Source organism: Numida meleagris, chromosome 2, assembly GCF_002078875.1.
Source record: "Numida meleagris isolate 19003 breed g44 Domestic line chromosome 2, NumMel1.0, whole genome shotgun sequence".
NCBI classification, from domain to species: Eukaryota; Metazoa; Chordata; class Aves; order Galliformes; family Numididae; genus Numida; species Numida meleagris.
In genome coordinates this window covers 4,562,686-4,585,924 of record NC_034410.1, presented here as the reverse complement: position 1 = coordinate 4,585,924, position 23,239 = coordinate 4,562,686, and the positions used below count along the sequence as shown (strand labels likewise).

Genomic DNA, 23,239 nt, shown 5'->3' with positions numbered 1-23,239 from the left:
GGAAAAAAAAGTGTTACATCCACATCAAATTCTAGTAAGTGCTTGAGCTCATCAGTGGTTTAACCAGCATTACTGCTGTCAGTTGGGATCATGCCAACTGGTACTTTGTTGTAAAAGGAAATAATGGCTGTGAAGTTGGACAACTGCTCCTCAATTCATACATATCTTTTCTCTGTCCAAGTGCAGAGAGACTAATTTCTTGTGTGCCTTTTTTTTATCTTCTCCTACTTAAGGCAGTAGTGCTTTGGTACATGGTGTAAAAGTCAGCCTATGGAAATGATGAAAAATTCAGCCCATGGAAAAAAATGAAATTGCTCCTGTGGAGACTGTTTTCCAAATGTGTACCTTGAAATTGCAAACCTCCTGTCGGTCTGCCAACAAAAATGCTTACTTGTTTATAAGACTCCCAAGTGGATTCATTGACTCAATTGCCCTTAATATTACAGATACATTAAGTTCCTAAATGAATCAGGAAGAGAACTCAATCAACAAATAAGCTTGATAATAAATAAGGCTCCAGATGCTGAAGCTTACCAGGGAAGGCTGTTGCTTTTCTCTTGCTGTGTTTTTCATTTTAAGATTTGCACTTCAGTTTCTGACTTAATAAAAATTTTAGGTAATCCAGCAACAATGAGGAGAGGAAGCAGTCCTCATGGGCTTTAAGAATCCTTTAAATGGTTATCTGTCTTTTTCCTGGGGTGATCTTTGGATCTGACCACAGAATTTTTTTTTTTTAAACTTAATAAATTAATTTGTAATTTACTGAAGACTAGATTTTTTAAAAATGAAGCTGGTTACAGAAAAAGTTCTGATTAACAAGGCCTTTTATTCACCAGGAAAACAATTGCTACTTCTCCCATCAGCAGTTAAGGGGTTTGATTATCCCCATCATGTTTGTTAGGTGTTTCCTCTCAACAAAAAGGGTTGTTCTGTTCACCACAGAGAATCTTTAAAGCAAAAGAATTCCAGTCTGCTGTATGAAAGACTGCATAATGCTCTCTTTGAATTCCCCTCTCAAAAAACTACCCACAACATTCTCCTCATCCTCTCACTTAGGGCAAATTAAGGACTTGCGAGTCAACTACTAAAACCTTTCAGGAAAAGTACCAAACGCTCCCTAAGCATAAACTGGTCAGCAAGACCTGAAAAACAAAACTAAATATTATTTTCATAGAATCATAGAACCGTTTGGGTTGGAAGGGACCTTTAAGATCATCTAGTTCCAACCCCCTGCTGTAGGCAGGGACACCTCCCTCTAGACCAGGTTGCTCACAGCCCCATCCAGCCTGGCCTTGAATGCATCCAGGGAGTGGACATCTACAATCTCACTGGGCAACCTATTCAGTGTCTCACCACCCTCACAGTAAAGAATTTCTTCCTAATCTCTAGTCTAAATCTACCCTCTCCCAGTTTAAAACCATTTCCCCTCAGCCTGTTGCTGCATGCCCTTATAAAAATCCCTCCCCAGCTTTCCTGTAGGCCCCCTTCAGGTACTTGAAGGCCACTATAAGGTCTCCTTGGAGCCTTCTCCTCTCTAGGCTGAAGAGCCCCAGCTCTCTCAGCCTGTCCTCATAGCGGAGATGCTCTAGTCCTTTGATCATCTTTGTGGCCCTCCTCTGGACCTGCTCCAACAGCTTGATGTCCTTCTTGTGTTGGGGGCTCCAGAACTGGACACAACACTCTAGAAGGGGTCTCATGAGAGCAGAGCAGAGGAGCAGAATCACCTCTACCTGCTGGTCACACTTCTCTTGATGCAACCCAGGATATAGCTGGCCTTCTGGGCTGCAAGCGCATTCTGCAGGCTCATGCTGAATCTTTCATCAACCTACACCTGCAAATCCTTCTCCTTGGGGCTGCTCTCAAGCCATTCTCTGCCCAACAGAGAATGGGTATCTGTATCTGTGCTTGTGATTGGCCCAACACAGGTGCAGGACCTTGCACTTGGCCTTGTTGAACTCCATGAGGTTGGCATGGGCCCACCTCTCAAGCCTGTCCAGGTCCCTCTGGATGGCATCCCTTCCCTCTAGCGTGTTAACTGCACCACTCAGCTTGGTGTCGTCTGCAAACTTGCTGAGGGTGCACTCGATCCCACTGTTCATATCGCCTACAAAGATGTTAAATAACACTGGTCCCAGCACCGATTCCTGAGGAACGCCACTAGTCACCAGTCTCCACCTGGACATCGAGCCACTGCCCGCAGCTCTGAGTGCGACCATCCAGCCAATTCCCCATCCAGCGACCAGTCCATCCATCAAATCCATTTTTCCTCAATTTGGTGACAGGATGTCATGCGGGACAGTGTCAAACGCTTTGCACAAGTCCAGGTAGATGACGTCAGTTGGTCTTCCTTTATCTACTGATGCTGTAACTCCAACATAAAAGGCCACCAAGACTTTTATTCTCCAAGCCTTAAATATCTCTAAACAGTTACCTGAAAATTTTACACATCTACATGCCAAACTGGCATAGACACAATCAAATTGGGATTACAAGAGATCATGAATTATTTCATACAGTACTTATCTTTTTCCTTTGTTGGTTAAAGTTGCTGATAACGACTCCAATGAAAAGATTCAGCATGAAAAAAGATCCAAAAATAATGAAAATCACGAAGTAACAATACATAAGTAAGAATGACTCAAATTTTGGCTGACTATCTGTCTGTTACAAAAAAAAACAAACGGGGGAAAAAGATTAGTAAAAATCAGATAATAACAGCTTTGTCATTTCCAGTTTAACTGTTTTTTTATTGTAAGGAGGAATAAATTATTTTTTCATATTTAACCATCTACGCGTGGAATAACAGTCTCGTTCTGTCTTGTTGCTCTTAGTAAATGAAGATGCCAAACCTAGCTTTAGCGAATTACTTAAGTAATCGATAATAATTTCCAGTCAGAAGGGATGCTGTGAATGTCTGGATCAGAAAAAAAAAACTCAGGCTAAAACATTTTGGTGGACTTGCCACCCTCTCGAACACTATCCCACAGAAGCAGCAATTTAAATTGCTAGCCCGCTATGATCAACTGTTCAAGCAAGGATCTTACTTTTAATTTGCAGCTACTTCATGATTAGTGCTTGAATGAATAAGGAAACGGCAAATAAAATTAAATATATAAAGGTTAAAACATACTGTACTAATGAGAGTGAGAAATAGCACACAGAAATGGGGAAGAAATAGTAAGAATATCTAACGTAGGGAACAAGCCTGCAGAAATACCTGCTAAACATGAAGGAAAATTTGCTACAGATGCATAATCTCTCTAAGATATTCTCAACTCTGTTCCTAAAAAAGAGACTTCTATAAAACTTGCAACATCTTTCCCTTCCGTTCTTGCTCTAGTAGGCTTTTGTGCAGCATCACTCTATTTCAACTCGTTTTCTTTCATCTAAGTTCCAGGTATTTGGTATAGCAAGGATTTATGTTTTACTGCATAGTGTAAAGCATTGATCTGAATGTATTTCTCACTTGATAATGCAAATAGAGCCAAAAAAATACACTGCATGTCTAAAACAAAAAAAAAAGGGAAATGACCTACCTCTTTTGAATCCACTGCTGCATACATAATGTCCATCCAACCTTTAAAAGTCGCCTGAAAATAATTGCATCAGTGAGTTTATTCTCCTTAAAAATAAATAAATAAAAATAGAAATAAAAGATGAGGTAGAGCTAACATAAATGTGTTAACAGTTGAGGAAAAGTGAGCAGTGTGCTACAAAAAATGTTCTAATGATCTACTTGATTAGTAAACAGAAACAAATTAACATTATGTCCTGAAAAAAAAGGGGGTGTGAACCCTGCTAAATCTCTTTTATCATTAATTTTTTTCATTAAGTTTTTTTGTAAAGTCTATGTTTGTTGGAAAACAGTAGAAGTTTCTGTTTAATTAGCAAGTATATACTAAAAGGTAGAAAATAAATTCTAAGACAAACAGCAGTTTTAGCACTTCTGCAGGATTCTAGAAGGCTTTGGAAGATGTAGGGCAAAAACCGCTGGATAGAACATGGGGATAGGAAGCACTTTAAGAGGTGTTCCCATTGCCTTTCTTGTGGTACTAAGAAGATCAGAAAGTCAGCATCTGAACACTTCATGACTTACATAATACCAGAAATACAAACAAACTGCACTGAGCTTTTTCTCTGTTCCCCAATGCAGGACTAACTTCTACTCTAGAGAAAATGAGTAATTAAAATCCACAAACATTTCAGGCTTAGTATACTTATTAAAACTGCAATAAAATCAAAAAGTGATGAAACAAAGTTGCATATGCAAAAGCGTACTTCATCAGGAACTGAGCAGCTTGTAGACACGAAAAATATTTATTTAAGCTGGAAAATATCCCCACTTTCAGCGTGAAAAGCAGAAGTGCAGCAGCTTCCTGTGGTTGAGCTGCTCTTTTCTTGATGAAACTGACAAATTTTTTTATTTTATTTTTTTTAAACAGAACTTACCACTTGGAGAAGAGCCAAGTATCCCATCCCAACATGATCAAAGTTTACATCAGCATTTTCCCATTTTCCATGACACGTGACACAGTCATTTTTGTGATGAATTTCTCTGTTACCACATGTCTGAAGGTCGCATTTCCAAAATTTTTGTCCAAGTAGTTTTACTCCTACAATGTTAAACAGGAGCCAGAAGACAACACAGACGAGTAAAACGTTCAAGATCGAGGGGATAGCTCCCAAAAGTGCATTCACAACAACCTTAAATAAATAAAATGAATGAAAAGAAAGAATAAACTTTTCATGTTCAATAGAACACCTTCCCCCTCCCCCAAAAACACTTGTTTTTTTCTTCAGTATCTATTGCAGCTTCTCACTCACATAAGAACTAGCAGGTGACATATTTAAAGCCAACCCTCAACCAACACCAAGCTTGTCTTAACATCCTGTGCTATCTATCTTGTCATTCTGAGGAAGTAGAACAGATGGCAACCAGAATTATCCTTGAGTAAAAAAAAAGACATACGTTTTTTAAAAAGGAGTCTACAGTGGCTCTGGACTCTAAAAATCAGGTATAGGAGAACAGGTCATCCTCATATACTACCATGCCATAAATAATCCTCATTTATCTTGGAGAAGTTTAGCAAGAGAACAAGAGCTTGACCTCCACAACAAAATGAGCCTCGCATGATAACCATTAGGAGCTGGCTGCAAACAGTACATGAAGCAAAAGTTAGGTTTTCAAGAAAACCGAATTATTTTGGTTAGCACTCTTCCTTCACTTAGGCTTGCTTGAGGACAAGGTGAATGCAAGACTGTGGTGTGCATTAGACCTCTTACAGAAATGATACCACTGAAAATGAGATGCCAACTTTTAGTGTCTCTACTGGTAACATCGGTGGAGCTGGCACAAGCAGCAACAAGAACTCACATTCAGAAATCCAGCACATTAATGCTGTCAAGCAAGACCATGGTTGTTGCCAGTAGGAATTTTGGGACTATCTTCTATTTCTTTTCACCCTTTTTCATCATTTTGTGGTGGGGCATAACGAAGAGTTCTCTGGAAATACATCACTACTTGAACTATGAGAAAATTCCAAGCATTTTATTCTGGCCTTCGATTATATTCACTAGAAATTTATAACACACTAGAAACACACATCAGCTGTTCCAACCTAGATTAAGTTTTTTAGGGTCTTAACCAGTCATGTTCTGCTTTTTTTTTTTTTCCCCAAGGATGGATATTCAACAACCTTTCTGGGCAAGGAGTTACATCCACATGATGATTATTTTATTTAACAGGAATATCACTCACTGCCAACTCATTCTTTCGCATCTTCCCAATGCATTTCTACCAGAAAACTTTAGTTCAATTTACTGTAACTTAGGTAATTAAGGCAGCAATTCGATCCGTTATCTAATTAGATCTCATATGATCCTCTTTCTAATCTTCTCTTCCCTAGACAGAACAAGCTATAGTCTTAGCCTCTCCAGCTACAAGATTCAGGTTGTTAATGAAGCTTTAAAGAGTATGGACCCCAGGACTATGCCATCAATAACTTCATCAATGACTATGTCATCAATGAACTTAATTCTCTACATTGAACTTAGCAGTTTAGCCAATTTCCATTATAGTTCATCTACCCGACCCATATTTAATCTCCATATGGGACCACTGATAGCTTTTCCTTCCCTCAGCCATCATGTCATAGAAGACAATCAGGTATGCCCTTAGTCAGTTCACACTAGTTGTTTCCATCTGATTTCTTGTCCTTCAGATTTTTAAGGAGAATTTCCTCCATATCCAGCCTGGGGCCCAACTTTAGCATCTCATCACATTCTGTAATCTAATGTAGGTCAGATAAATTATACTACAATCACATTTTTTTTTATCTTCCCATTGGCTTTAAATACTCCAGATAGTCCGCTCAGAGCAGTTTTCTGGTTAAATAAGGTTAAATAAGAAGAATCTCCTTCTCTGTTAAGAAAATCCCACCTAATTTAAGTATGCAAAGGATTGCCCTCATTCAGATTCACCCAGAGCAGGGACACTACCCAGAGATACCTGTCAAGATGAGTTGATACAATCACAGCAGTTTAAAGAAGGGGAATTATGAAAAAGAGCTACAAAAAGTGAATAGTTTCAGCTGAAACAATGAATTTTTTAATCATTTTTTCCAGTTCCTAACTTCTTGTCTGAGGCGGGGAGGAAAAAATAAGAAAGGGCTGTAGTCACTACACTTCTTAGGCCATGGAGATCAATAGAACATACAACCTTCATGGCATAGTTTCCTCCTTGCATAACAGCTTGTTTGGGTTAATTGGATGAACGTTTTCCACAGCTAAAGTAAACTAAGGAATGGGCTTCAGAAATGCGCAAGTTCAAAACAAAAGTCTGTTTCTTCTACAAACTGCACTGAAATTGTGGACATGTGGAAAAACATTTCAGTAATCTCATTGATAACACACCATAATTTACTGTGTCAGCACACTATAACTCAATTTCCTTTCTTCATTTGTGTTTATATATTTCTACGAAATTGTTTTTGAAATGATGACCATCTGAACCATCTTAATGCGATTTCAAGTCTCCAAATAAAGATGTTGTAATTTAATAAAAAACTTCAAATGTACCTATTCCAAAATATACGCATCCCTCCCAATATCCTTACCTTTATCCCTTCAAATCTTGACAAAGCTCGTAGAGGCCTCAGTGCTCGGAGTGTCCTGAGAGACTTCAGGGCGCTCTCAGAGGAACAGAGTGAATTTTCTTGTAAATTTTGTTTTAGTCCCCAGGAAACACATGAAAGCTGTGTTTATTGAATTGAAACTGAGATTATTAACTGCCATTCAAAAGCTTACTCCATTTCTATTTGTAGACAATCACAGATCAATGGTGACTGTACCTTTGATCAGTAAATCAAATGCTAACAATATTCACTCCCAGATAATAGGTAATATAATTTCATTTTTTGGACATTTTTTAAATAATGGCATTCTTTCATTTCAATTAACATACACACATGCTTATTGATTTTTTTTTTCAAAATCAGTTCTTATGATACTTCAGAAGGTCAGTATAACAACAAAAATGGAACTATGGCAATTCCACACAATGTAAGGCTTGAAAGTATTATTCGAATAAATTATGCTCATTTTCTTTACAATTATTCTCAGAAGTGTATCCAGTAATTTAATGTCATGACCATACCTTTATAGAAAAAAAATAATTTTCAAGAGATATACAGTCTCGATTTTAAATCTTCATAAGACAGAAACTGAACTGAAAGCATTAGAAAAATTGTTTCAGTAGTTAGGGTTTATTTCTTTTTCCCCACTGTTCATAATTTGTCTCTTTCTTCCTACCTGAATTTGTTATCTTCTTGTCTAGTCACTGGATGCTCTTTCATGCTCTTTCACTGTTTTGGTCAGCATTGCCATGAAAAATGCAGATCTGTAACTGCTAGAGTCATGCTTTACATTCTTTTCATACAGTTATAGTTAGATTTTTCTGTTGAAATTTCTTAGTATTCACAGCTTTCAACTGTAATTATTTAGAGAGTCTATGAAACAGCTACTTTGATATTCCTGGGAAGAACTGCCAGGATTTCTTCAAAAAACACACTTTCCTACTTCTTCAACTTTGTGGCAAATGGTTTTTCCAACAATACTTTTAAGCTCTGCTTATCATCTAAATTTGTTCTTTTTAAAATAAGCAACTCTACTTTTTTTCTGTTTCTGTATGATGGAGCGGGCAGCCAGCACTTTCACATTTTCCTATCATCTCAATGAACTTATCTTAATTTAATTTCTGATTGCTAATTGCACTCTCTCTCTCTCTACAATGGAGAAGATTTATGTAACCAAGATAGTCCTCAACAACAGCAATACTTGATAAAATATTTTTAAGCAACTTATTATCACCTACAATTTCCATTTAAATTTGTCCCACAGTCACTTTTGATTGCAATTCTTTTCAGCTTCTGGAAACTGTCTTTTACAATCATGCTTAATCCTAATCCAATTTTCCATGTAGTTCTTTATGTAGAAAAAAATCAAAATTCTAAATGTACTTACACACACAATGATGAAGTCGAGCCAACACCATGTATTTGTGAAATAACTGTGCAAACCATAAGCTACCCATTTCAGAAGCATCTCCAGAATAAAGATGTAAGTAAATACTTTATCAGCATACTGTAGGAGCTTTTTAACTGTTTTTCTTTCCTCAAGGTGAATATCTTCAAATGCCTGGAATTTCAGAATTCAGTTTAAAGCTGTTGAGTAGTTTTACAGCACATTATTTTAGAACTGCACAAGACTACAGTTTGGCTTATTCTAACCATTTTGTGTTATGTTACAGGCAACTTGTTTTTATACTTAGAAATAAAAGCCTAAATAGTAAACAGTCTCATTTTCCAGTTGGTTGAAAAACTTTGGGTTATTTCTGTTCTAGACTTCAATAAGCATCTGATGAGTGCCCGATACAGCTACCAAAAATCTTAGCTTCCCAAGTAAGCAGATAATTTTTAAAGTCTGAAATCCTCCATAATTAAGTTTAAATTAAACGCATTAACCAATCTCTTTCAGGCCTAAACCTTCCAAAGCTGCTATCTTCAGTCAGTCTGCAGAGCTGTAACACAGGTATGAAAAAACACAACACACACCCTACCTCTTCATTTCTGGAGTTTCACATTTCTCACAAAACCCCTGACATTACTTGCTGTTAGTAAGGGTTTCGGAAAATGCCTTATTGTGTGTTCACTTCATTGCCTTGTTCACTTGCCTTTAATAGATTTGCTGGTCTACCAATTTATTATAAGTTAGTGATATTGCCAATCAATTTCCAATTCCTTTAACAGTTGCATTATTTCCTCACCAATCCTCTGGCAATGTCTTCATTCTTCCTTTCATCCTTTAGTTCTCTACCATATTATCTCCATCTCCACTTTACATCTCCTGTGGTCAGCATTTCTAGTGATCTATCCACCCATTCCCACTACCACCAGTTGACAACCCTCCATTAGAAGTTTGAGAAATTAAATGAAATTTACCAGCGCTGCACTGCTCAATACTATTACAAAAATGATAAAATTTTCAAACCAGCTATGTTTGACAATTTTGTAGCAGGTTTTTCTAAATTTCCACCAAGTGCTGCCTGGAAACTTAGTGATATCCACATTGCAGCAAGGAAAACATCTGACACAACCTGAAAAGAAAAAGAAAAGCATATTGGTTTAATGGAAAATGGGAAGCTATGGCCAGGGAGAATTTAAAAGGCATAGAGCATCACAAAAAAAGCTTCTGAATACTGCACAGAGAACATACTGTTTCACTCACATGGCATTGCTGTGGCTGAAATGATCTACAGCTAAAGAAAAGACAAAATCTGTAGGCATGTGAAATCCCTTTTTATAGAGCATTTCACGCATGGAAAAAGCAGAGAAACCTTTGCGTATACAAACACACAAGCATTTAATATGAAAAGCTATCACTGCTCTATAGAAAAACCCTTGGTTATTATCTTGCATTTATGCTTTTTACTATTAGAAGAGATATTACCTTACTACAGGTTTAGTAAATTATTTCCTTCACTCATTATTTCACTTGATTGCACTGCACAGATATTGCAACAAGATTCTGCTTGCTGTTTTGCACCAGAAGCATCCTTCTTTCATCTCTAAAGGCAACAGGATTGAAACATGACAGTCCATACTGTCTAAGGAGCTGCTGAGGCAATTAAATGTAGATGTCCACTCTGGGATAAACTGTACAGTCTTTTGAATTCCATTAGGATATTCACCCACTGCACTGAGATTTCAGACAGATTGAGTTGAAATGCCACTTCAGATACCAGAAGCCAAGTTATATATCCTGGCTGACCTCCATCTGCCCTCTCAGAAGTGTTTTAAATGCCCTCACTAACATACAGACACCTATAGCCTGCTTTCTCAATGTAAGCGTGAATCACACTCCAAAGACAGCATTTTGCAGCTTAAACACAGGTGTTTAGATCCATTTTAGGCCCACTGGGATACCACATAGTGCCTGTGTCATTTCTGCCAGCTCTATGCAGTTGTCATGGGTACTCTCAGGTGTTCCATATAGTACTAAATGCCTGTGTTCAGGCATCTCAGTCCTGCTCTGGTTGTGTGTTGGCTTTGGGTACATTTATTTGGCTTTTTGTATGTACAAACAAACGACCCAGGCAAATGATATCTGCCAATATGGAAATATTCCAAAACAGATGCCTTTGAATACTAGTTCATTTAGTCTCCCTGTGATACATAAGACATACTTACTTTCTGCACAACAGTCCTTAGGTAAGTGTGGCTTTTTAGGCTGGGGAAACAGCTCTATAAGAGTAACTGGGTCCACAGTGCTGGCTTCAGAATAGCTACCAACATCAAATCTCTGCACAGGAAAAGGCAAAGAAGATAAATGTATTTGTTTTTGCTTAATAAAGACATTTGAAGCACATTTAAAATAAATAAAAATACCCCCCTGCTTCAAATAAATTAATTAATAAATAGATATCTACAAGTATTAATAATCCCAATGCTGCTGAATTGTCAAAATAAAACTACAAAGAATAGGGCAGACAAGACTGTTTCCTATACTGAGAGGTTTTCATTTTTCCTTTTTGCAGTTTCTGTAGTGGGAGTGCTCAGGCAGGCCCTGCCTCACGTCTCTCCAATTTGCTTTTCATTTTCTCAGATACAGACTACACCTCAATAAGGCCTGAAGAGGGGAAAGCCTAGCAGAAAAGAAATGTCACTGTGGTCTACCGTAGCTACTGGTAGGTAACCAACACACCTATAGAACTAAAGTCATTATGGAAAACAAGCATAAATCAGCCCAAAAGCATAAATTCCCCGTCTGACATGGAAAGGCAAGGCATGGGGAAGGAGATAGGAATGAGAAGCCAGAAAAAGGGAGAACTGTCTCTTTTGACAGCCATGATGGTCTACACTATTTTAAATTCAACAAAGATCTTCAACACAGACAAAAATGTAATGATTTAAACCCATAGGAATTTTAGTATTTTTGATATTAGGTATTTACATTCAATAATTAATTACTAAATAATAATTATTAATAAAATTATTATTAATTAAATAACTTACACCAAATAAATCTCCAAGGAATCTTATCTAAAACCAGCAAATCTTAAAGTGGTTGGGTTTTTGGAGGTAGTGATCCAGAATTACTGAATTTCCATTTCATTTTTGGGAGGTAAGCTACAAATATTCACTTTTTTTTATTTTTTTTTAATTAATGTGGAACTGCACTGTGTTAGAATAAGCTTAAGTTTCTAGATCGGTAGTTATTTGAGTGTACCCTTTTTAGAGAACAAGTTTTTGCACTGAAGGATGACAGCAAACTACTACCTATAAAACTGATGAGTATGCATCAAATGATTTTAAGAGTGTTCCTTGCTTAATTTCTGTTCACTGATTTTGTAGAAAGTAACATATTAAGTTACACTGTTGGCAATGGCTGATTGGTCTCATAATCTCCACGTTTTAGTGTGCATGGTGGTGATGGGCTGACAGTTGGTCTAGATGATCTCAATGGTCTTTCTAACCTTTTTGATTCTATGACTTATGTTTCAAATTACTGTTACGAAGTACCGCCTCCCGCATGATTTGGACTCTAGAAACTGCTCATCCTGTTATTACTGAGTAAGAGAACCATAGTGAAAATATTAATCCCTAGCACACTCCAGAAGAAGATAACAGGTACAAATACCTCATCTTGCTCTTTCTTTTGGTACGTTTCTGAAGTCCAAGAAATCTGACTCAAGCGACCTGAGTTCCGGCACTGCTCTCTATGCCTCAATCTGTCTCCCTGAATGAAGTAATGCAAAACAATTGATTTTCAGCCTTTTTCTTCCTGAGAGTCATTCTTGAAGAAATAAATATTTAACAGAATATAAAGCGTCCACAAAATTTAGCATGTCTGTTTTTTATAGAGAATTACATGAAGGCATGTAAAAAATGCTTTTGCCTCAATTCAAACACTTTGGTCCCATGGTTATAGTGTGAAAGTATATGATTTCTCAAGATGTTCATTCATCCTACTGATGGGTTCCTGCATCCAATGCAGTGGCTCAGCTGCAGTCTCTGCAGCTGCATCCCAGTAGACTCTTGTTTCTAGTTAGGGACAGAAGAGCTCAGTGACCCCTAACAGCTCTCAGTCCTTCTGCTGATGTAAAATGAAGACAGTACATAGCACATAACATAATCCATAATACAATCCAAAACAAGCAATCCTAAGCAGTTTCTGCTTCTTCAAAAATTTGCCCAAAGATAAGACAATGTCATCCCCTGTGATCAAAAATCTAGGAAATGAATTCTAATAATCCACCTAGACACTGATCATAAGACAATCTAACCAAAACCAGCACCTGCTTTTCACATTTTTGCCAAGGCATAATGCAAAGTTACTGCATTTTGAGCCCAAATATCACAAGCTACTTTTTGTAAGATGCGTTCTACCTTACTTTATGCAAGTAACTCATTAAGAAGTTCCTTCTTACACTGCATTAACCAGTTTCTACAGGTACATCCTTTACGCAAAATGTTGGTATGTCTGAGAAGGTTTTGCAACATTTCTTTTTGTTCACCTTCTGGCAAAATATTGAAGAGAAGATACATATATATGTAGGTAACTGCATTTTAGTGCCTACAGCTTCAGCTTATTCCTGCCCTTTGCAAAAATATCAAGATATATAAAAGGGATTCTAAAATATCACAGAGGACAATAGGGGATTAAAAAAAAAAAAACTGATGTGGCTTTTTTTCCAGTAAAGCTCTGAATTTTATTTGCTTTGGCTTCCATACAATCAAGAAGCAATATATGAGCACTTCAACATTCCAAAACATCCAGGTGCCATTGATAAAGCAAAGGAGACAAAAAGGAAGAATGTCTGTCTTGATGGAACTTCATTTAGCAATTGACAATAATAAACTGAAATAAAATAGGCATAAGCAGAATTACAGCTATCAGTGAGCAGAATAATAATAAAAGTGGATATCCAACCTCTCCTACTGAATAACTAAGACTGCTTAATAGCTCTTGCATTTTGAAGCTTCTAGAAGAACAAAGAGGATAAAACTGTGGAAATGACAGAATAAATAACATTTACAACTGGCCTTCAAGATTGTATTTGCAGATGCAAGTTACAGTAAGTTTTCTAACATTAATATTCCTTACCCATTTTCTGTACTCCATTTCTGTGCACACACTCTGCTCATCATCATCACCACTTTTATCATTGTAAGACTCTGCTACTGCAATGGGAACGCAGCCTCTCTGGTAGTTTAAAGAGCCTTCACATTTCCTTTTCACTGAGGAACTCTCTTCATTATCGTAACATCCAATGTCAAAGCAAGTGTTGTCCATATCCCTTCTGGCATCTGTCATGGCATAGTTATTTTCTTCTAAGTCTTTGAAAGAACTTCTTACCGAAGACTTCTTTTTGACTGTTGCTTTGTTGCTTCGTTTCATCGTTTTGCCACATTTATCCAAAATTCTCTCTTTCACAGACTGCAGGCCTTTATGAATCCGTGCAATGGCAATCTCACATTTAGTCTGTTTTTCAGCTTCCTCTTGTCCTGGTGAGGAGTCAGTACTGAAGGAACTCAGCAGCAAGGCAATGAACAGGTTGAGCACCTTAAATGAGACAAAGTAAGCTGAAGACACCGCTATTTCTAACAGAATAAAAATAAAAATAAAAAGATCAGAGAACTCTCCTTAGGTACAAACAAACAAACAAACACCTCTTTCATCAACCACTGCTATCAAATCAAATGCATGAAGAAGATTTCTTCTTCCACACAGTGCCAGAATGAGAATGAATGCTCACTGTAATGAAGTATTTTACCAAAGCATAACATAAAAAAAAAAAAAAAAAGTATACAAAGAGGCTGAATATTCCAGAAAGTTTAAGCTTCTAGGGAAGCTGTATGCAAGACAGACAAACAGGAAGAAAAAACTAACTCATACATCAGAATGAGTCTAAAATGTGCAGTCTAGAAAAACTGGGTACTGTAGCCTTTTGATACTGTAAGGATAAGCTGGTAAGCATTAAAAGCACTGAGCAGTTTTGTTGTTTGACCTCAGCAGCACAAAAGATGAAGAAAGCAAATTATCACCAAATTACGGAAAGCGCTGCATGTCTGTGCTCTCATTAGAATGAATCATTCTGTGTATTTTAATTTCTGGCCACTTCTTGTGTGAGAAAGATATGGGAAAAAATGAAAAATAGAAAATTAAAAAAAAAAAACACACAGAAACCAGCTAACATCCAGAAAATGGAAATGTATGAATACTCTTCAAATGATTATGTTTGCCTAAGGGAAAAAAGACGCCAATGTGACTTGGTTCAGTAGAGATGGAAAACAGCTTGAAACTCACCACTAAGTTTCCTATCACCAGGACTAGCAAGAAAATGGGAAGACACAGCCCTTGTCCAGCCACTTCCATACATTCCCACATGGTTTCAATCCATTCTCCACATAATATTCGGAATATGACCAGGAATGAATGATAAAAATCCTTCATATGCCAGCGTAAATCCCTGCTTGTACTTATATTACAATAGTTAGTATCATAATATTTGCCCAAAACCTGTTTTCCTACTACAGCAAAAATAAATACAGTGATAATCAAAACCAGAGTGAGGTTACCCAGAGCACCAACTGAGTTTAGAATTATTTTCATAAGAGTATTTAAGGCTGGCCACATCTTTGCCAATTTGAAGATCCTGAGCTGCAAGTAAAACACAAGGGAACAATGAGTGGCAGAACATTACACAGACAGCACAACACAAACACAAAAACAGATCCTGTTTTACCATGCTGTCTTTGCTGCCATATTCAGTAACACCATAAAGGTTTTTAACTGCTCAGATCCAAAAGTATTCTACTTAAGTTCAGATATAATTCTGAATTCACAGCAATGGCGTAGTAAAAAAAAATGACATCATACATAGACATCTGAGAGAGAGCCCTTTTTCTAAGAAGCTGGAAAGCCTGCTCCTAAATCTAAGCCTTGAGGAAGGCCATGTTATTTGAGAAAAGCCACACTGTACCTAGGAAAATATACATAGTGAAGGAACCCCTTGCCATCTTTAAGCTCAGATAACGTATTTTCTTGTCTGAAAATCTAAAACGTAGCTGATCAGTGCCACTCTATGGACCTAACAGAGAAGTGGTGAACTTTCTGCTAAGTCAAATCTCTAGGGGGGACGGTGCTAGGGGGAGCACTGTGCCAGAGTATTTGCAGTATCCAATATACATAGTATGACAAACATATTAAATGTATTTCACTGTAATGTTTTCACACATCTATACAACGTAAGTACTTCTAAAAAAGAATAAAGAAATAATTACCAGCCTGAAAAACGACAGATTTGCATCAAAGCCTATTAGGCCAATCATAACAACTATACTATCAAAAATATTCCATTTTTGCTGAAAGTAGTAGTACGGATCTAGAGCGATGATTTTAAAAACCATTTCTGCTGCAAAGATCAGGGTGAAGACCTGGAAAAAGAAATTCACCAAACAGTCACTGAGTATGCATGTCTCTTTAAGAGACTGACCCAGTCAGTCTGGAGCTACTGACCTAACTTACCTTGTCACTTATATAAATCAATGTTTTTTCAATTCCCGACATGCCAGGGTGCTCCAGAGCCATGAAAAAAGTATTCACTATAATGCAAATCATGATTATGAGATCGACAAATGGATCCAAAGCCACCAACTGCACCTTCTCTTTGACTGCTCTCCAGAATGGGCAACAGTTCCAAATTAGATACTTCTGAGCAAAACGTTTCCAAACCAAAGTGAATCTCTTCTTTGAATCTCGCAGCTCTAAATGACAAAAGTGACATATGAATAATCTAACGTAGAATTCCGTAGTATGAAGAAAAAGACTATCACTCATATGTATTTTCAGACTTTTCCTATCTTCTGAGAAAAATGGCATGATTGAAAAAAAATTGTTTCATTCACTCTACACCACTTACTCATGGGCTAATTAATTGAAGGTCATACGCAACAGAAACAGGTGATGTTACCAACCTGTACATATTGTCATTACCATGGGGGATGAGAACATACCTGCTCTGAGGAGAAATAACTCAGCTGTCTCTGGGAAAATGCATGCACAACTTGTCTTCTGTCAGTTGTACCCTCATGACCACAGATGCAGAGAAGAGCCCACTTCCATCTTCAAAACAATGTCCCACATTCTAGAAAACTGCTAATAACTTTCCCTCCAAACCTTCTCTTCTCCATGCTGAATCAACTTAGCCCAGAGCAAGTGTTCCAGCCCCCAGCTGTCTTAGTGGCACTCTGCTGAATATAAGCTAGTTCCCCAAGGCATTCCCTATAAGAGAGGGGACCAAAACTGGGCACAGTATGTGGTCTAACAAGTGTTTAATTAAGGGTAATAATCACTCTTCTCAGTCTCCTGGCTATGCTTCCTTTAATATAGTCCAGCTCATGCTCAGCTTGCTGCCCAAAAGGACTCCAAGGGCTTGTTCTGCAGAGCTGCTTCCCAGGCAATCAGCCAGCTCATAGTGTATATCGTTGCAAGAGATTCCTACATTTCCACAGAAGCTTGTCCTTGTTGATTTTTTGTAAAGTTCCTGTTGGCCCCTTCCATCAGTCTGCCTAGGTCCCTTACCCCATGCGTATCAACCAGTCTCCTCCAGTTCGGTGTCATCTGTGAATTTTAAGAGCGAGTATTCTATTGCCTCCTCCAGGTCACTGATGAAGACAGTAGGACAGAAAGGATCCTAAGATACAACCATTTGCTACCTGACTCAAAGCAGAATACACCATGTTCACCAGACTCTCAAAGCCCAAGAATACAGCCAGTTCTCTGACCAGCTGGCTGCTCACCCACGCAGACATTGACATCCCAACGGAGATACAAGCCTTGCTAAAGACAATGTAAGTGACAACACTGCTCTCCTCACACCTACAAACCCCAGTGACTGTATTGTGCAGAGCAATCAGGTGTGATTCAGGCTTGGCAATTTCAAGTTACACTTGCAGTTACGTGAGGTCTGAGAATATAAATTTCATTGAAACTTACATTTTATTGCAGATGAATGAGTGACTAATAAAACAGTATCAATTCTTTGCGACATTTTGCTCTCTTAGGTCAAGTTACACAATCACAGTAGAAAAAACACTGAAGAATTAATGACTTACCCATGTTATCTGTAATTATAGTGGCTGCACTCATTAACCTCTGTCTCCGATAAGGATCCTTAACAGAGTCTGCTGACAACTCATAAGACAGTAGGATCTGCCTCTTTGGTTAGAGAGACAACAGAAGACAGCATAACAAGAGAACATGAATAAATGTATGCAAATATAAAATTATGCACAGCATAAGATAAATATACAGTTAGTTAATGTGTTTAAAATTTGTTTAAAATGCACATCATAATGAAGCCTTGCCTTGCTGAAAGAATGGAACGTAAGACAAAACAAAACAAATATCATGTGAAGACAAGGGTATTTCATTGAAAACACTACTATTTAAGAAGCTGTTTCCTTCTGAAAATAAAATCCAACAAAAAATAATTATGCCATTATAAAATGCATATAATCACAGAAAGTAAGAATCCTTAACTGGGGAGCAAAGGAAAAAGAAATAATTCCAACCTTTCCTGAGACAAATAACAGGAACACACAAAAAGAAGACTGAAGATCAGTTTGAATAATTGGTTATTAAACTATTTCTAATGAATGGTAAAAATTAATATTAATAATAGCTATTTAGTAAGTCAAAATTACAGGTTTCCTCATCCCTTTTAAGCCTATCAAGAACTCTACTAATATCAAACTGCTTAAAACAAGGAATGGGACAGCTTCTGTTTTCATGAAAAGTTACAGAATGCTGACCTCAGTGTTCCTGATTCACACTGACAAAACAGCCAGGTCAACACCTGCATCTTACAAAATACTAATTATAGTGAAAGATATGGTTCCTGACACATTAACTACGTACAGATGCCCCCAGTGCATATACAGTTTTTAAAGACTAAACCATTGCAAAACAGGTTACAAAGAATAGGTGGGAAACTTTGAGGCAGAGAAAACCAGAAAGAAGGAAGATTCCAGCATTACTGAGGATGGAATTAGAGCCACCAGCTAGTAACGAATTACTGACTGACCATATCACAATGTACAATCTTAGTATTCACTTTCTGCACAACATTTCACATAACTTCCTTTTAAGGGGAGGATACAAAACTAAAGACATGCAATATCATTACTTCAGACTTTCACCATAAGAAAATTCTTATAACATATTCCATAAAACTATTATTCAGAGAATTAAACTGACATCCTTAGCCCTAGAGGTTTGATATTAACTAATTTCTTTTTGTTCTTTGATATTTTAATGACTTCAAAGCTAAGGAAAACTTAGCTGATAGAACAGTCATAAAATAGACATCTGAAATGAACTTGTAATAGAGTGCTAAAATGAACATTTTTTCAGTCTGCACTTTTTCAGAATCTAAAAAAATCCAATTAGATCATTCTAATCACATCCGAGTTACTAGGGCAACTTGTCCTTTCATTTATTTCTGCAATATTTGGTCCCTTCTGTAATGTTCCTTTCTGCAATATTTGTAATATTGAGAAACCTCTAAAAATTCATGTGCCTGCCTCACTGAAGTTCCCAACGTCTTCTTTCTGAAATTCCTGTCTGTTCACAAACTTTCTGAGTATATGTCTTTAGAAAGGTTAAGAATATCCATCAACACTAAACCGTTCACCATTACTCATCTCTTTTTAACCGAATTAAACAGCTGGTGATGGGAAGTCCTCTGAAAAACTGGTATTTAAAATGGGAATAGGCTCTAGAAAGATAGTTCTTCAAGTTCTTCTGGAACTGATGATCTTCTCTAAAGTTTTCTGTCCGACCCACTTTCTTTTTGTTTTGGCATCTTTAGCCTTTTCTTATGATTAAGAGTAAAGCATATATTGTAGAGCCCCCAGTTTCAGCACAGGTTGCACAACTAGTAGGTTGCCACAATATGAAACAAACTGTTTAGAGCTGTGGATTACAGAATAGCAGGGGTTGGAATGGACCTCAGGTGACCACGGAGTCCAACCCTCCTGCTAAAGAAGGTACCCTACAATAGGTTGCACAGGTAGGTGTCCAAACAGGTCTTGAAAACTCTGTAGAAGGAGACTCCACAATCTCTCTGGGCAACATTATATTTATGTGATTAACTGGTAGAACTCGACATCAGAGCAGCTGATGATGCTTCTATCAAACTGAACTGAATGCAATTCTAAATACTTAGGCTGGAGAATTAGCCTTGTGTACCAAAAAAAGAAAGGTTACATCATAAGGGAAGTTCTGAAAAATGACACGATTTCAAATGTTTGTTTATGCAGTGCAGCAGAGATGCTGGCAGATCTCACCACAGCTGTAAGTGCAGCAGTCTACAGTGTGTCCTAACTATACTACTGACACACTTCTAACTTTCCTTTAAGTCCACAGAGTGCTGTCTTCCTCTGGTCTCAAATTCTAATTCCCAGCTTGGTTTAAAAAACAAGTTCAATCCACTGCAAGCAATGAGGGAGAGAGGAAAAAAAAAAAAATGGCAAGTAAGGAAAGACCTTCCACTCATCAAACGGCCATATCACATGCAAGTCCAATGAATATACCCTGAATTTTGAATGCTTACCAGCTTCTTGTGGCAATGATCAGGCTGTGAATGAAACATAATTTCCTCATTGCTTTGATCACCTACAATTAAACTTTGTCTTGAAATAGGCTTTCCTCCCTTTGTCTCTTTTTCTTGTGAATTTTCTAAGCCAGCAACTGACATTTCAGATCCGATATGTGAGGCTTTATCACTCTCTCCAGCACACAACATCTGTAAATGAAACAACAAAAAGTTTGTCTATTAATACAAAGCAAATAGACTAGCATCATAGACTCTATAATTAGCACAGAATCACAGAGTCGTTAAGGTTGAAAAAGACCACTAAGATCACCAAGTCCAACCATCAACTACCACGCCCACTAAACCACATCCCTCAGTGCCACATATCTATTATTATGGTATCTACATGTTCCACATTAACAATTTTTACCTTTCAAATATCAAACTACTGTAAAGATACAGGAATACAGAAAGCTACTCATAAGACTGGAAGATAAAAGCAGTGTTACTTCTCAGCTGCCATAATTGAAACTTTTCCCTGCCACTTTAGATATTGTATTTCATATCTGAATTACAGAATATTAAGGCGTATCGTTTTACTCTCCCTTTTCTCACTTTGGACCTTAAGCATAATGACAATAGAAGAATCGAGAGTTCAAATTACATCCTAAAATATTAAATCTTTCTTTACTAAGCCTAAGTAAACTTGACAAGCTTAAATTTCAGTCAGAGAAACATCACAGGCTTATCCACAACTCTGTAGAAGGAATTTGATACAATAGTGATGCTTTTCATCTTAACAATGAAATTGGAGAGTTGCTATGGAAAATTTGTAAGTCTGACATTCGCTAGCTGCAAATTAGAGGTATCTTTCATAAAATTCTGAGGATAAATGAAATCTTACCAATAATTTTCAATCTATATTTTTGCTTCAGCTGAGAGCTTAACCTCTTAGGAATAAAATAAAAACAAGATGATCCCAAGTCCGTTATGGGCCAGGGAATTAAAGAATCTAGGCAATATTATGCCAAGAAGAAGAGGAAAATATAAATCTGAAGTGTGTCAAAACCAACAGCAAAGAAACTAATGCAGTATCTGGATGCCCCTTGACATGAATATGGAACTAATGGCATTAGCCTGGCAAAGACTCTTGTCGACTGGTAGACAATCTGTGTGCAGTCATTCAAGAAGAGCTCAGCTGAACACAGCGGCTCAAAAAGCAAGTATTCTTACACAATCCATCTGCATTCCAACAGCAATCTCAAGAAATTAAAGAAATGTCAACTTTTCTCATGGATGCATATATACCTGTACTTCATTTGTCAGACTACACAATAATAGAAAAAAAAAAAGGAGCTTGTTACATCCAAGGATATAAGAATAAGAGATTTCTTTTATCATAGATTATATATAACAATTTACAAACCTGTTCCTTCTCTAGAATTTTTTTAGCATCCTGAAGTAATTTTTCCTTTGCCTGTGTTTCAGCAAGAGTAGCTCTGTTTTGCTCTTCATATGCCATAGTTACTACAGCCAATATCAGATTGAAGAGGTAAAATGAGCACAAAAAGATGACAGCTATAAAAAATAAAATGTAGCTCTTCCCAGATGAACGGATAGTCTGTGAGAAAGAAAGGAAAGGTCATAACAGATTCTTAAAAGAAAAACATTTGCAACAGAATTAAAAATTAACAGCTTATTTTCCCATACAATGCAAGAGGTCAAGACACTGCACTGCTTTCTTGAAATTACAGCAGGATCTACCCCAGGCCTAGATTATGCAGGGGGTCTAGGAATAAATCTAATCAGGAGTTCCTATGGCCTCAAGTAAATAAATCGCAGATCTTAAAAACTCTGATAATATGATGTACTGCTATTCAATCATTCATAAGGATCCTCTATATGGTTCAGAAGAAGAATGAACAAAATTTGTTATTAAAATTAAATCAAATATCTCTCAGCAAATCAGACAAATGATGATCAGAGTTTAAGTTATGAGAAGGCAACTTCATATGTAAACAGATATACAGGTGACTACAGAAGAAATTACTAAAAATAAAAAGGAAGAAAGCTAGGATTATTTAAAAATCCTAAAAGATGCTATCATTAGTTAATAAGATGCAATAATTAGAATGTTTATTCTTATATTTTTTAAAATAGCAATGGAAGAGATGGTTCAAAATCAAGCTCTGAGACATTAGAAACAAAAACCACAAGACTTTGAAATGGCAGAAAGAATACACAGTTGTTCAGGTTGGAAAAGACCTTCAAGATCATATATTATAGCCGTTCACTCAATTCTACAAGTCCCTTGCTGAGTTCTGTCCCTAAAAGCTAAATTCATGTGTCTTAAATACCTCTGGGGGTGGGGACTCCACCACTTCCTTGGGCAGACTGTTCCAATGCTTGACTATCCTTTTTATGAAGAAATTCTTCCTGATATCCAGTTTAAACCTTCCCTTGCGCAACTTGAGGCCATAGTCTCATATCCTATCACTTGTCATTTAGAAAAGAGAACAACCCCCACCTCACTACAACCTCCTTTCAGAGACTTGTAGAGAGCAATAAGGTCTACCCTCAGCCTCTTTTTCTCCACACTAAGCAAGCCCAGTTCCCCCAGCAACTCCTCTTAAGTCTCGTTTTCTAATTCCATCATCAACTTTCTTGCTCTTCTCTGAACACGCTTGAGCAGCTCAGTATCCTTCTTGTAACGAGGGGCCCAAAGCCTGAGGTGCAGCCTCACCAGTGCCAGTAACAGAGGGACAATCACCTCCTGCTCCTGCTGGTTGCACTATTTTTGATGCAAACCAGAATGCCATTGGCCTTCTTGGCCATCTGGGCACACTGCTGGCTCGTGTTCAGCTGACTGTTTACCAGCACCTCCACATCTTTCTGCACATGGCAACCTTCCAGCCACCCTTCCTCAAGCCCATACTGCAAAAGGGAGTAGTTGTGATCAAAGCGCAGAACCCAGCACTGGATCTTGTTGAATGTCATGAGACTGGATGCAACCCATCAATCTAGCCTACCCAGACCTCTTCTGCTGAGCCTTCCTACCATGAGGGAAATCAACAGTCCTAC

The 23,239-nt window shown here is 37.5% G+C and overlaps 1 protein-coding gene across 3 annotated transcripts in view; it reads right to left on the bottom strand.

Annotated features, from left to right (window-relative positions):
• Nucleotides 1-23,239, bottom strand: part of LOC110394274 (sodium channel protein type 5 subunit alpha-like) — a 50,110-nt gene that overhangs the window by 4,902 nt on the left and 21,969 nt on the right. For all 3 annotated transcript variants that reach the window (XM_021388063.1, XM_021388062.1, XM_021388064.1), the window contains exons 10-24: nt 21,585-21,779; nt 20,177-20,368; nt 17,676-17,778; nt 16,087-16,325; nt 15,843-15,995; nt 14,866-15,219; nt 13,663-14,121; nt 12,196-12,294; nt 10,746-10,857; nt 9,498-9,652; nt 8,521-8,694; nt 7,116-7,253; nt 4,450-4,704; nt 3,537-3,590; nt 2,524-2,661 (exon numbers count right to left, since the gene is read on the bottom strand). In XM_021388063.1, the coding sequence (XP_021243738.1) occupies nt 2,524-2,661; nt 3,537-3,590; nt 4,450-4,704; nt 7,116-7,253; nt 8,521-8,694; nt 9,498-9,652; nt 10,746-10,857; nt 12,196-12,294; nt 13,663-14,121; nt 14,866-15,219; nt 15,843-15,995; nt 16,087-16,325; nt 17,676-17,778; nt 20,177-20,368; nt 21,585-21,779 (2,820 nt within the window). The remainder of the gene's footprint in view (nt 1-2,523; nt 2,662-3,536; nt 3,591-4,449; nt 4,705-7,115; nt 7,254-8,520; nt 8,695-9,497; nt 9,653-10,745; nt 10,858-12,195; nt 12,295-13,662; nt 14,122-14,865; nt 15,220-15,842; nt 15,996-16,086; nt 16,326-17,675; nt 17,779-20,176; nt 20,369-21,584; nt 21,780-23,239) is intronic.